General features: G+C 38.6%; 1 protein-coding gene across 2 annotated transcripts in view; it reads left to right on the top strand.

Annotated features, from left to right (window-relative positions):
- The window catches only part of LOC113070718 (PDZ and LIM domain protein 2-like), a 53,414-nt gene extending 38,389 nt beyond the window's left edge, over positions 1-15,025 (top strand). For both annotated transcript variants that reach the window (XM_026244126.1, XM_026244127.1), the window contains exons 7-10: positions 8,915-9,033; positions 11,919-12,058; positions 12,320-12,431; positions 13,817-15,025. In XM_026244126.1, the coding sequence (XP_026099911.1) occupies positions 8,915-9,033; positions 11,919-12,058; positions 12,320-12,431; positions 13,817-14,009 (564 nt within the window). In that variant the 3' untranslated portion in view covers positions 14,010-15,025. The remainder of the gene's footprint in view (positions 1-8,914; positions 9,034-11,918; positions 12,059-12,319; positions 12,432-13,816) is intronic.
- Positions 15,026-15,877: the final 852 nt, after the last annotated feature.

A 15,877-nucleotide genomic window follows, 5' to 3' on the forward strand; every position in this document is an offset into this window, starting at 1 on the left:
AGAAAAAAAACCCAGAAGGCAGGCAGACACAAAGAAAGTGATACTGAGACCAGAGGCAGAGAACAGGAGACAGGGTTCATCCAGGTGTTTCCTATCTAGCAGTGGTTTATAAAGCTCACTAATTACTCCATAAACTCCATCATCTCTGTCAGGCAGCAGGGCCCACGATGGTTTGGATGGAGATCATTATCACTGTTAGCATGAGTGATACAGAGACTTTCTCAGCCGCTGGGCCAGACTTTATGCTTTAATTCAATGACTCAGTGTTTTTCTTTAGTCGTTTCTTTCACGTTCATCCTTCATGCTGCAGACCACACATCAGATCTTGCCTCTGTTTGGACGCATGCCCTCTTTTCACTTGGATAAAAGCATGGTTATGGACAATTACCATTTATATCATTCAAAATGTATATTATTTCAACCTTTAGGACCATTTCAGGTCCCTCTGTTCTGAACGTACACGTGTTAATATACATGTCATGACATTGTACTGACATTTAACATGCTTCAAGCTCCTATGACTTGCATGAAAGTCCTTAAAACAAGGAAAAATGGCTGGAAAAAATATTAACTCCCCAGTTAAGGACAGCCAAACCGGTAACCAGTTTTTGTCACTCAGTTTCCCACTTTCTGGGGTTGGATTCGTATGTGGGAAGGGGGTTGGGGCCGTAATAATCTTCATGATGAGGTCCACAGCTTTAACAAGGTTCTAATGAATGCCAGATGCCTAATGAGTTTGATTCCCGGCTACAGTTGGACCACTTTAACACTCTTCATTAGAAGTGTGTGCTAGTATTGTCCAGCATGCTATGCACTCTGAGGCTACTTTATTAGGGAGCACTGCACCGTATGTACAAGAACAGCCTGAATTCCTTGTGGCGTTCTCAGAGGAGTTGAAATTGTTCTCGTGTCAATTTTCCATGTAACCATTTCTGGCCACACAAACTCAAACATCTCGGTTCACCTCGTTTACAGCATGATGCTTTAGTCTGCTGGCAGTATTTATTTCTGAAAGTGTAAACCGTAAAACAGGCTTCACATTAGGGAAAAACTTAGCTTTAAGTGTGGTCTACTTTTGGAGTGTTTTGAACCCTACATTTAATTCATCACTTTATGTTAAACATTGTATCAACCAGAGAAGTTCTGGCACTTTTTATTCTGGGTAAAATTATTCCTTACCCAGATCTGCACAGGACCACTTTGCTTGAACCAAGACCCCTCAACCTTTTTAACTCCAAGTTCCCTCATAGTCCAAGACAATATTCAAAGACCCCCGAAGATATTTCTGGTAATTCTGCTGCAAATTTTTATTTTGTTTTCTTCTTTGCAGATAATAAAATTCCATAAAGACATTTTAATTACTGATTTTTTACATTTTACCAATACAATTACATGAATTTTGAAGTAACACATGATTTTAAAATGTTTTTACAAAAAAAAAAAAAAAAAAAAAAAAAAACATTTTACACATGTAAAATGTGTATTCATTAAAAAATTCTTCCAGGTCTAAAAATCCCACTTTTAAAATTCACTTACACATCCAGATTTTTAGAGACTGTAATAACCCAGAGGCTGGATTCACTAAAAAATTTAAGAATAAAATTCATCAATTTAATTTGTATTCCAAGAAATACTTAATAACTCTTAAAGACAATCTTTAAGACAAAACCTAATAAGATTTCAAATAGCATAACCTCCAACTGTAGATGCTTTAATTTAGAATAGTGTGATGATTATTATGGTGATATGGATACAGTCTAAAAAAGCTGTGTGAGATCTACAGAACCCAGTATAGCTGCCATCAATTTCTGTATCATCACAGATAAAAAAAAAATTTTTCTGCATGTGTTTGTTGCAGATGTATGACGCTGCATATCTTTTGGTTTATTTTTGAGTTGATATAATATTTGTTTCAGCTGATCAAACTTAGCATTGTGCTGTGACACTTGGGTCAGGACTGTGTCATGGTGTCTGGAGTGGCATCACGCAAACACATGCTAAGAATTTCTCTCTCGTTGTCTCTGCTTAAGTATTTGTCTACACATGCTGAACATCTGCGTCTGATGTACTTTTAGTAAATTTGTGTGTACGTACACCACACTCACACACACATCACACACATCTGAATGAGATCGGTCACATGGTTTGTATCTGCCGATTTTCATAAGGTACACTTTTGTACCTTTTAAGTACTAATATATGTACACATTAGATACTGGATAGTTATAAGTACATTTACAGTACCAATATGGAGTCTTTGGGTACAAAGGTGTGGCTTTCGATTAAATATTTGAGAACCATTGATCTAGGGACTTTATTTTTTAAGAAACGTATATCTTCTAAACAAATTTTACAAGCTTAATGAAACTCTGGTACATCAGGTTGATCCGAGGACACAAGAAAATATAGTAATACATTTACAGAAGAGGTGGATCGATTAAATAACAAGGAAATCCTCATAACGCCCATTTTCCCATCTGTTTTGACCAGTGATTAATGAATATTTTTTTCTCCACTAAAAATGCTAAACATGGTCAGTAGAGGATATTCCTGTTCCCACAGGGAGCACTGATTAATAAAAGCTGACATTCTCTTTACATCAGAATCAGTTTCTCCATTCGTCTTGCGATGATCCTCCCTTGAGTTAAACAAACGTTACTTGCAGCCGGTGATGATGTCATGCTCTCAAAGGCCTTGTTTTCTTCCTTTTCATGTTTTTTATATCATTGTGATGCAGCTTAGTGGTTAAAGATCTGGGTGGGTGAAGCCAAGTCTGTAGGTTTAAACCCCACAGAGGTTCTGAAGAGCTTTTGAGAAACGCCCACCATGCATTGCTCCAATCAAACCATTCAGTATTTTAAAATAAAAAATGCTGACTACATCGTCTATAAATCCTGATCGCAGTAATAGATCTTCTCTTCTCAGAACAAACTCTTTACATCTCCACAAATCTCAGCTGAAGGCTTGGCTGCGGCGAGCGTATTAGACCCCGGTGCCAAAATTCAAAGTGCACAGTGTTTATTTTTCCCCCTGCGTGTGCCGCACTGCGTCCTCTGATGCATATTCATGCCATATGCACCATACAAAAATGAATCATGCGGCGGGAAACCCCAAAATGAAATGTTACGGCTTGCGTGTGGGAGGGAGTTGTCATGCACATGTGTGTGCCGCGAGGGTGCTAAATCAAAATCCTGGCAGCATAAGTGCGGTTTTTACATTATTATCCTAAACAAACCCGTGGCACGTCACTATATAAAAAAAAAAAAACAGTGCACAGTGTGTAGCTTTGGGTAGAGAAACCGTTATAAAAAGCAGGCTAGATCTAGTCACAGGCAATTGTGTGCCAATTTTAGCATGGAAAAAGCAGAGACTGTGTAAGAAGAAGGGGGAGATGGACCACTCACAGAAAAATGAACAAGAGAACTTGTAAAGCTCAAAATAGCATCTGTATGTTAGGAAGTACCACATTTCAGTGTAAAAAAAAAAAAGGGCCAAACACCTTTTTTATGGTGGTGAGGTCTGTACTTTTTTCCAATTACAATACACCGGCACAGCTAGACCAGCCTGAAATGTTTTGAAAAGCACCTCTGCATTGTCCTATAAGATGCTTAAATATATACTGAAATAGACCAATATTGGTGGTAGTTGGGGAATTAATCTGGTACAGACTGTTTGGAGAAAAGCAATCTTTTCATTTGTTGTTTAGTCGTAGTATAAGTAGGATGTGATGGTTGGTCGGTGTGGCATTTGTCCCGTTCCTCCTCCACTGTGATTGGACAGATAAATAGTGAAGATGAGCACTGTGTTTTACCAGAAGCTGAACATTTTTGAACTCTCGGCGCACAGGAAAAAATGCTAAGTAGATGTTAAGTGCTGCTGGTGTTTTAAAATACATAGAGACACAGAGCTCCCATTGAAAAGCATTGAAAATTGTTTTGCCCCCAGAAGAAAAATTTTGACAGACACAGCCTATAGGGGTTGTGAAGTACCACTGTTTTCGAAAATGTATTTGTCCATAACTAATAGTCATGAGCTGAGGGTCATCACAAGCAGCACCACCTTTGTGCTCCTTTACCATCTGTGCACTCACCACATTTTAAACCAAAGTGCCGCCTATGGTTTTGTCGAGAGTCTGGTGCGCGTGAATGTTTGTGTACGAGCAGTGCTGTCCTTGGGATGTTTCAGGTCTTGATTACAGTATACAGATGAAAGCTAATCAGCCGCAGTGACCTGTGCCAGCCAGAGGAAAGACGTGTGTGGATGTGTGTGTTTGGGCTGTAAGGAAAAGCCTGTGATTGCACATGGACTTCCTTTCCTTTTCTTCTCATAACCTCAGTCCAACACAAACACAGCTTACATCCTCACACACACAGGGCAAGAAGGGAATGCACCCCTTCCCAGTAAAACAACACTTCACCAACACTATAAATGGTCAAGCACAAAAGCGATTGACCTGTTTGGATCTCAACTGCATTTCATTGCTCACTGGACAGACAAGATTGATTTTAAGTCAATTAATGGAATGGCTAAAGCAGTTTACCTTCTCTTCCCTCCACCCCCAAGTCTGAGTCTGTTATTTTCTCCCGTTTTGCTCTTGTTTGGGTTCGATAGCATTCCTGGCGAGCTTCTCTAGATCTTAACGGTGTGCTGTTGTGCTGCATCTAGAAGCAGATGAGAGTTGTGCCAGCTCGGTGTGTTACAGCTGCAGGCACCGAGCGCCTCATTTGAGTCTTAACGCTGTGTTTGGGGGGTTATCTTGTCATCTACATCTACCTGGGGCCTGGAAAATGCTTGCTTTTTTTCACCAGATCCAAGTTTTGTTCAGCTTTCCTCTGTCAATCGGTGACGGTGGGCTCTTGTGAAGTCTCCCATCACTGGATCTTAACAGCGTTCCGTAGTACAGACTGTTATTGTAACCATTTTGCAAGATGTTTAAGGTTTTAGGGTGTGAAGATTTTAAAGTTAAAAAGGTCAGTCTTGTGCACTTTGAGAATTCAAAATTAAGAGCTCCAACCCATTTACAGTTAACAAACTGAATGGAATAAAAAGTCTTTGCATTGGATTTTAATGGACTCAAACAAGTTTTTAGTTACTACTAGTAGTAGTACTACTACTAATAATAATGCATTGATTATTTAATAACAAAATACTTGGCCATCATTGTTCATTATTGTCTGTATGATTTTTGTCATTAACATTGTCAGATTAGACTTAATTTATTTATATACTATTTTTGACATGAAACGTAAGAGTCGGTTTATTTAGGATTAAGCATTTGTATAAAATTAAATTGTGCTGTTTTAATATATTTACAGTTATAGTTTTCATGCATGTTGTTTCAGAGTGTACTTTTATTTATTTATTAAATTTAAAATGATCACTTGGCTGATGATAAAATTGGAAGAAAAAAACACACTTTGTACATTGAAGAACAGCCATATAGCCATCACTAAAGCTTAGAAACAGTCTAAAGATCTTCTACATACTGTATGCTTAGGAACATGCTACAAACCCATTCATAACTGCTTGACAACTACATAGCAACACTAAAAGTGGTGTATTTTGCACAGGAAAATGAGCACCCCACTCACTTCCATTTTCTTCTTTTCTCTTAAATTGTTTTCCATTTCCTCTTGGCAACGCTACATCAAAACTCAAACCAGTTCACACTTGGCCTGCATAGGTTTGTGATGGAGAAGTCTTTGGCATTGCCCATGGCTGGATGTGTGTGAGGGGAAAGCTTGATTTCATTTAAGCTGACTCATTTAATTCAGGGTTTGGTCAGTTGAATGATGCATCAAGGAAGAATTCAACGGATAGGGTCGATAAGCATTAACACTGAGAACTAGACTTGGAAAATATGTGACTGGTGTTTGCACCATGATGTTAGATGATTCAGACTCTTTTATCATCTTTTTGTGATCTCAGTTGTTGCACTAGATGTGGTTCAAGTCGACTCTGTTCAGAACTATACAATCTGATTTTGTTTCTGGTTCTGCTGCTGTCAAAATTTTGTTTGTTTCTGGTTTTCGTTCCTATATAAATGATAATGATAAAATCCTGAGTAGAAAGCCTTACAGTATGAAAGCATTTCTCAACTATGGACATGCAAATGCAAGCACTTGTAAACTGTTCCATGAAGCTCTGTTGAAAGCCTGGATGCCTTCGATGCCATCCAGCAGAAGTTTAGACTGCAGGAAGCTTTTGTTTGGATCGAGGGATAATGGGCACTTTCCTTCTTACAGCTTATCCAAATAAACGGATCCATATTTTGTCTCTGTGAAAAGTTGAGAGCAAAGAGTGTGTGAACCGTAACAGTACTTCAGGAAATATTACAGGATGTCAGATTGTGTTCTCCTTCACAGACTGATGCTTTCCTTTTATACGACTCCTCCTAGTGGTCAATAAACATCTCTCTCTACTGCCCTATACTAACCTTATTAACCTTAACACTGAAGCACTGAGCTGGACGATGACATCACTGGATTCAATGATGAAATGCCTTTTTGCTTTATCGACAAACTATTTTCCTATTTATTGCTGTTCAGTTGCTTTGTCACAATCTGTCTTGTTAAAAGCACTATATAAATAAAGGTGACTTGAATTATTTATTAAACCATATTTAGAAAGGGTTCATCATATGCAGTTGCCTGTCAATTTTACATACACACACAAACACCAGAATGAATGCATGCATGTGTGTGTGTGTGTGTGTGTGTGTGTGTGTGTGTGTGTATACATTCACCCAAACAACATCATCAAAAATGATTCTTGTTTCTTTTGTGTAGTCATATTTAATAAAGTTTGTTTAAATTATATCTCATGTTTAACCGCCATAGAGACATCAGAGCTAGAGGCAAATATTTGCTCTAAGCGGGCGGAAATGCTCTTGGCTGTACTTTTGTGAAATTTGATTGATTGAAGCCAAAAAGCCCCAGGTGGAAGTTGTCATTTGAAGCTGGAGGACAGACTCTGTTTAGTTGAGCTGGTGTCAGAAGAGCTGCCCAAGACAACATCCATCAGCAGTAGGGCCAAACATCTGTCACTCTCATCTGTTTCCAGCAGACATGCACGGCCATCAGGAACTCCCAAGACTGGCACGAAACCCTCTCCGCACAGCTGCTCCTCATGTAAATGTAGAATGAATGTGAAATTGATTGTATTCGGAGTCTCTGTGGCCAAGATTCCTGCTAAGATCACAGCTGAGATGATGACAGATCTGCATACTTCCAGCTTTAGTCACAATTCGGTTTTTCATCGATTCGTACTGATGTATGGGAAAAGCCATAAAGTGTTTATGAGTGTCTCTCAGTGTCTAAGCATCTGACAATCCTTTTCTCCTCATCTGTTTAGTTGTCTTGGTCTCCCTGTCTTTGTTCTGTGTCCACATTTATTATTTTTGGAAGTTATTTAGAAGTTCCTCAGAGTTTATCAAATCATGTTATCCTGAGGAATTTGTCTGTTCGAAGTCTGTCTCTAGAACTGAATGCATACACCCTTGTATTTCATTATTTTTTTCTTATCAGCTAATGCAGCTATTTCCAGAGTATTCTATACTAAGTGTTGTGTGTCATATGTGTGGGATCTGCTCATTTTCCAGTCAGGAGCACTTTTGTCCTGGAATAGGAATATCATGATCAAACATTGTAGATTTTGGTAAAGTGTGATTCATGGTGTGGACTTTTAGTATTATGGGTTTGGATTTGGTATTGAAGGAAAAACGTTAATGTTATTAGTAATATGATATAGAATATTATAGATCTAAAATAAAATGATTATATATGAATTTGTTAATGGCACATGTCAACATGACTTGAAAATTCACCTATTTTTGTTAAATGTCATTGATTTTATTATGGATTTTCCATGTGTTTTTTAAATCTTATAATATTTACTGTATTTTTAAGTCTATATGACTATATATAATTCAAATCCGGTCACACATTTAAGTTGCATCGGTGTATCAATTATGTGAAATACAGATAAATTAAGCACTTAAAACATTACAAATGCTATAAACATGTATTCTAGTTCTCATTCCACAACAAATCATATACAGGAATGAGAAGTAACATTAATTATAAATGCCAAACATTAGAAACATTAATTATAAATGCCAAGGCTTAACATATTTATTTGAAGTGAAGCTGAAACTACCAGCATGAGGGAAATGTGCTATACAAATAAACCTGGACTGACTTACCTCTTTCATTCATTACAAATACATATATTTGAACTCCGCGCATGACTTGCATGCTCGATATTAATTGCAAATATTTAAGTCAGGCATATTTTAGATGATAAAAATGCTTCTTGTATTCTTGGAAAATGTGGCCATCAACAATTCATAATCTTCTGTTAATATACAAAAACTATGCTGGATTTCTCCAATCATTTATTCCACTTAAACCCCGCCCCATTCCTTACGGACGCATCTGCCTCAATCCAGTCAACAACCAACAGATAAAACCAAGATCCCACTCTACATTTTTTCTTTCAGTAATCTGTTACTCTTGGATGTATGTCACAAAACAGAAGAAAAGATCAGGCGCTTTTTCATCATGACTTTAAATGACAATTCCTGATGTTTAAACTCTCACTCTGTTCTGGAGTGAATTTCACCGTTCTCACACAGATATATATGGCAGCTTTTCTGGCCTCTGGACTGTGCTCACACACACACACACACACACACACACACAAGTTTGCTCAACCCCAGACATCTGTAAGCAGCTGCAGGTGCCTCAGCAGGGGGTATGAGACAGAGGGAAGATCCTGGGATTTTTCAGACATCTGTTAAACACACACACACACACACACACACACATTAAGGTTTGATACGGCAGACACAGCAGACAGACTGCATTATCCTGACACTCAGAAACTGATGTGCTGTGATTTGTGTGTTCTGCAGGAGATCTGTTCTGTGGATTTCCGCAGTAACTCGGTGTCCAGCCGGACTCCAACTCCTCCTGGACGATACTCCCCACACAGCCCCATCGAACGAGAGGTGCCCATGTCCCCTCGACGCAGGTACATATATACACACATCTGCCTTGAGCAGATGCTGCTTCTCCTGTCAGATCACACACAAAATATTTTAAATCAATTGACAATCTAAATATATTTCTTATAAATAATTTGCATATGCCAACAAACAACTTGCAGCATTTATTATTTTAAGAAAGGCTCCAAAATGGAAATATTTTTCGACATTTGACTTAACCTTGTAAACAGAGTAAATGGTTGAATAGAAATGACAAAAAGTGTCTTTAGAGAACAGACACACATAAGAAAGTTAAGTCTGGTAACATGATTAATTCCAATTTTTTTGTTGCGTTTTTAAAAACCATTAGAAGCACTAAATTAGTGCATTTAAAGTAACAGCCCTGCAGTTTATTTTTATCTTCCGCTGATAGATTTTACATGAACATTTCTGTACAGCTGCGTGATTCTGCAGTGTGATGTCTTTTTGATTCTGTTTTTTGAACAGATTTATTTTGGCTCTTTATGTCCGCTGTCTAAATGAGTCACAACATGGCTGGTGTCCCAAAAATTTTCTTTTTCTTTTTTCTCTTCTTTTCCACTTTGTCTTGCTTTCTACAAAAAGGATTATATCATTTCTGCAACCTTCTCCCTCTTCTGCACACCCATGATCCCACCTCCATTTTGTTCAACCAATAAGAACATGTCAAAAACGAGTAGCCACACCCCTTTTCTACTCTAAACCAATACGAGGCAGCCTGAACTCACACCTTTCAGACAGAAACTCTCAACTTTCTTATGTCTCGTCAATACTCGACAAAGAGCTGTGTGTGTGTGTTTGCTGTAGATTTGGATGTGTGTGTGTGTGTGTGTGTGAGCAGTTGTCACCGTAGGCTCTGTTCTTGTTCCAACAAGAGTTGAATTAGTTGGATAGGAATTTATCTTTGTTTGCTCTTGAGGTAAGTCCAAACTACTCAGGCATCTTCCTCGAACTTACAAAGCAATGACAGTCTAGTTTGCAGGGGGAGAAGAAATATTGTAATGTGAGTCTAGCGCGGCGCTCTGTAATGTAATGATGCTGTGTCGACTGTTTCACTGCTCCAGCTGAAGCCTGTTTAGCAAGACTGTAATAACTCAGCTGTGGGGGGTAAAGATGGATGGAAGGTTTTTTTTTTTTTTTAAAAGCATGTTTTGAAGCTTTATATTGTACTGCCACAATAATCTTTACATTTACAGTACAGTACTTTGTTCCTCTATGGTATAACCCACTCTTTGGTATCAGTGGAAGCTGTGCACCTATAAAAATGTTGTTTTAGGTCCTGTGGATTGAGGTGACAACCCTGTGGGGGAACTGAGGGGTACTGGGAGAGTTTTCAGGGGTCTGGTTTCAATTTGAAGCATGTCTCATTGAGCAGCCAGCATCGGTGTTCCTAGATGTACACGTAGAAATGTACTTTTGTCCTGCACACACTCAAACAGTCATGTCAGCTTTGACATGTTTGCTGTTATGTGGCTTTCTGGTGACAACCACACCCAGAAACTCAGTTAAACATCATCTGATCAATCTCTGATTGTGTCATTTTCCACCCTTGTTTCACATTGCAGTAATGTGCAATCACTTCTTGTCAGGTTGAGAGTTTTGTCTGATAGTTTCGTCTGTTGGTTAATCATTTCTCAGCCCATGTCATGGCCTTTGTACACAGCAGAAATCCTGATAGCACTGGATTGACAACAAGCTGCACCAGCAAACTATCACCAGTCCACTGTGGGGGAAAAAAGGATCTGCATTCCTCATAACAAGCAGTTAAACTGGGTCAGAACAGTCCAGAGCAGCAATACCTGACACCTTAAATTCAGAATAAAATAATTATTCTTGGTTAGTTTAATTGTCAGTCCTGAACAAATGCACTCACTTCACCTCACCCTGCTCTAAGTTTAATATGTCATGCAGTTTCTAACAAACGTGATCCATTTGTTATACCTCCACTGATGTGCATTAAGAGTCTTTTTGTTTATTAAAAGTTAAAAGAGGGTATTAAGAATCATAACACTTAATGAACAAATCCTATGTACATTACTGTTCAGAAGTTTGGGGCCAGTAAAATTTTAATTAAAAAAAATAATTGTGCACAACTTGGCTGCATTTCTTCGATTAAAAAAATGCAATAAAACAGTAATATTGTGGAATGTAAAATAATTGTTTATATTAGAATATATTTCAAAATGTAATGTATTCCTGTGATGTCAAAGCTCTTCAGTGCTGCGTGATTCTTCAGAAATCATTGTAATATTATGATTTGCAGCTGAAGAAACATTTTCAACAGATTATCAAAAATGTGCCGATTCATATTTTTGTGGAAATAATTATTTCAGGGTTCTTTGATTAATAGAAGGTTTAAAAGGACATCATTTTGTAACAAATGACTTTTACAGTCACTTTTGAACAATTTAATGTATTAATGTGTAAAAAATAACATTACTGACCCCAGCTTTAGACCAGTAGTGTATGTGTGTGGTTAAAATGTGAATTACCCTCATATGTCTGTATTTTTTCCTTTAGGCTGTATGGCAGTCGCCCAATAGGTGTAAAGCAGTAATACTGTAGAATGCCAGTGTGTGAGAAAGCGCTGTGTTTATGACCGTGCATAAAAGTGCAGCTGTTAACCTCCCAATGGATACTACTGTAACTGAACTAATTTGTTTACTGGACTTGTCATTATAAGACGCACACGCACACACACAGTTTCTCAAAGCCCCACTCTCATATTCTACCTCCAGTCCTTTCCTTTCTTTATTTGTCATGACATCATAAAGCTATTCAAACATCAGACTTCATGAAGTGTTCTGTTATCATATCTCTTATTACACTACAAAAGCTAGTGTTGTGTTTTAAGGTGGTGTCAAATTGAATGAAATCTCTTTTTCTCTTTCAGTTCGGACTTTGCCATGCAGAGGTTTGACAGAGACTCGGAGGTGTTCAAGATGATTCAGGAGAACAAAGAATCCCGCTCGACTCCTCGCCAGTCCAACACTTTCAAGATGCTGCAGGAGGTGCTGGAGGCTGACGAGAAAGGTGAGACGTGTGCACTTTTTTTTCTTTCTCCATTCAGTTTGTCTAAAACAATGCTTGTAAGACAGCAAATACAGAGTACTTTGTGAAATTGTTGTCTTCAGCTATTCCATGAGCAGGTTTTAAGCACACACTAGCATCTTAAAGCCCATTAAAGGTGGGCTTTAGGCACAGACGATGAGGGCGGTGGTGGAAGATAACGGATGTTGCTCCAGGTGCTGGATGTTTTGTCTTTATGGTGCATGATTTATTTTGTTTTCACAGAGGGCACCATCCCGTTTCCAAGCAAGCTGTCGCCCAGCCCCTCCAAGACCACGTCTTCTGTTGCTGGTGTGCAGAAATACCACACCTGTGAAAAATGCGGCACCAGTATAGTGTAAGATAAAACGCTGGAATCCCTCAGTTTCTGCACACACTCCACTGAATGTCCTCTGCACAGGCATGCTGGGATTGCATAAGAGGTTGAGCCGGTAACTTAATGAAAGTGTTGTGTGACGTTTAGCCTTCAAGGAATTGTCATTCTCATCACCTCTTCGTATTTAAGTCGATGATTGAGTACGATTGAGACAAAATCATCTCAGTGGTTATTCATTCGTATTATATTACCCTGTGAGAATTCCACATCAACACCTTCATTAGGTGAGAGAAACACCTGGAGGTGGGCGTGTCTTGACAAACTCTTGACCAAACCAGCTGTTTCCAAACCTAATGAGCTGCAAACCTAGACAGTCCTTAAAAGTGCCTTATACACATTCCCAACAGGAAGACTGTTCCAGAAGGTACCAACTTTTGACCAAAATCTAATTTATTACTGTACAAGTACTCCAACAATGCACCTCATGAAGTTGGATGACAGATTTAATAGAAGCAGACAGAAAAGCTCAAGGATAAGAGTTTAGTTTTAGATGCGGAGAAGACAATCCCAGAATGTACTGAGGTGAGTGGGGAAAAAAAAAACATAATGGTACCTGATAAAAAGACAGCCATCAGTTAAACACGGACCATTGGCTGAAAGTCTTGATGCGTATAGCACGCAATATTGGAAACACTTCTGGAGTTTCAAAGTCTTCAGATTGGTTGAATTATACAGGATTTCTGGGAGATATGTGTCGTGTTCTTTAACATTCTGCCTAAAAACAAAAATTCTGTGATGCCGAACCCCCTCATGGAAGAAGAAAGCAGCTGTGACGATTAGCGCTTATCAGGGTCAACTAAACACTGGATTTTCAAAAGTGTGTGAAATGTCAAGTTTGCGGCATAGACTCTTTAAAATACATCCGAGAGTTTTACACACTGGTCTGTTATTGTGGCACATTTCCACACCCCTAAACATGATGCGGCACAATTAGTTGCGTTACCTGTCAGTCTTATGCCCTCTTGGGTGGTCCTTGGCCTTTCAAAGTGCCCAGGGTCCCAGACCTTCTGCTGTCAGTCTGAAGTTCTGGCTACGCGAGACTAGAATAAACTTTACACTAGGTTTTCAAGGTTTCCCCGAACACAACAACACAGTTAAACAGAAACATGCGCACTGTTGCTAGATGCGTGACAAATTAAAAACAATATGTTCTCAAATATTATTAAACTATATCAAAAAAGTGTGATGTCCTCCAGCTGGATGGAATCAAAGTCTAAAGAACTCATGATTTAGTTGCAAAAGTTGTTGTATTCCAGCATTTAGAAGATAAAGAAGCTAATTGGGTTTTGAAACCGAGCTGTTGTGTTCAGTGACTTAAACGGTTCTGTTTCTCCTTCCTCTTTCAGCACTCAAGCCGTGAGGATCACAGACGACCGCTTCCGTCACCCAGAGTGCTACACCTGTACAGAATGCGGGCTCAACCTAAAGATGCGCGGCCACTTCTGGGCGGAGGACAACATGTACTGCGAGAAACACGCCAGAGAAAGATACCAGGGTCCCGGCAGTAACTATCCCTCCGTCGTGTCCCCACACCACTGAGACGCCCGGTCCAGCGCCCTCCTGACACCACCTCCAGCTCCTCTGGTTGGCTGCGAGCATTGAGAGGAGAAGACGGTGATGTCATTGCAATGTTGTCCAATTGGAGCCAAATTGAGCGTTTGGCGTAATGTCACTTGAAGCTTTGGGAGCCAGCACTGTTGTGTCCTCTCCTCCAGTTATTATACACCCCTCAAATAGAGACTGTAAGCTTTGATCTGTTGGATTTGGAAGGGGCGTCTGTGTTAGTGCCTGCTATTTCGAAGTCAACATATTACAGTTGAATTTCTACATTTGCCTGCCAGTTCCACGTGTTGTATTATGCTTTGAAAACAGCTTGGTTTTCAATAGACATTTATCTTGGGTTTATCTTTAATAGTCTTTAATTTTTTTTTTTTTCTAATTTGTAGAGCTTTTCCATATACCGAGACTCAAATGGTGAGATGCATCAAGTGGGCATCAGCAGCGCTAATGCACACAGGACTGGTTTCCTTAATGTACTTGTGTGTGAATAGTTGCAAACAGCTTCATTTATTTCAGCTTGCACTTGTTAATGAAGGGTTTAATGATTACTTGGAAGTGATTCTTAGTTTGATATATATTTCTCCCTTCATAAAAATAAACTATTATCTACAACAAGTCCTCCATTCACACAGAAGCATGCATTTAGATCTCTGCATAGTTTATATGCCATTTGCATTGTATTAAATAAGGGATATCTAAGAAATATGTACATTTAATGTTTCTCCTTAAACTGTATGTGGACTAAGTGGAGGGTTTTGCACGCACTTGTTTGTGTTCAAGGTTGCATGTTTCATTTGGACTGTGTTGTGTATTTTCGGGTGCGAGATGATCAATCACACTCTGGTACACTACAAGAGAAAGGGTTTATTAGAGTGAAAAAAATTGAAACATTTGTGGATCAACTATGTCGGATGAATCATGAAGCCTCACATTGTGTTTGTAGGGTTGCCTCTCTTTAACTTTTCCATTTCAAATAAAAAACTTTCTGATTATCAGTGGATGTTTGAATTAATTGTCTGTTTAGCTGTATTAGGGTATTTTGGTCACATCACATTAATTAGCGAATTTTTTTTTTTTTTTCAATTCTTACCAAAGGAACTTATAGTTTAAGTTAACTCTGATATTTTTCTCATTAAAAAGACACCTCAAGCGTTTTTTGAGGTGCTTTCTATCATTCATTTACTCCCCATGAAGCTCGCTCTTCTGTTGAGCACAGAAGTGCAGCAATTATAGGATGCTTCGCTATTTAATTATCTAATTATCTTAAATGCTTTAAAATGTCAATAAAAAATCGAAACGTGAAATAAAATAAGCAAATACTATTAAAGCATATGAAAGAATAGTCAGAATGGTCAAAGGGATAGTTCACCCAAAAATCATAATTATGTCATTAATAACTCACCCTTATGTTGTTCCAAACCAGTGAGACCTCTGTTCGTCTTTCGGAACAGAGTTTAAGATATTTTAGATTTCGTCCGAGAGCTCTCAGTCCCTCCATTGAAGCTGTGTGTACGGTATACTGTACATGTCCAGAAAGGTAAGAAAAACATCAAAGTAGTCCATGTGACATCAGAGGGTCAGTCAGGATTTTTTAAAGAATCGAAAATATTCTGGTCTAAAAATAGCAAAAATTATGACTTTATTCAGCATTGTCTTCTCTTCCGTGTCTGTTGTGAGAGAGTTCAAAACAAAGCAGTTTGTGATATCCGGTTCACGAACGAATCATTCGATGTAACCGGATCTTTTTGAACCAGTTCACCAAATCGAACTGAATCATTTTAAATGGTTCGCGTCTCCAATAAGCATTAATCCACAAATGACTTAAGATGTTAACTTTTTTAATGTGG

This window comes from Carassius auratus, unplaced genomic scaffold (assembly GCF_003368295.1).
Source record: "Carassius auratus strain Wakin unplaced genomic scaffold, ASM336829v1 scaf_tig00005214, whole genome shotgun sequence".
In the NCBI taxonomy this organism is placed as follows: Eukaryota; Metazoa; Chordata; class Actinopteri; order Cypriniformes; family Cyprinidae; genus Carassius; species Carassius auratus.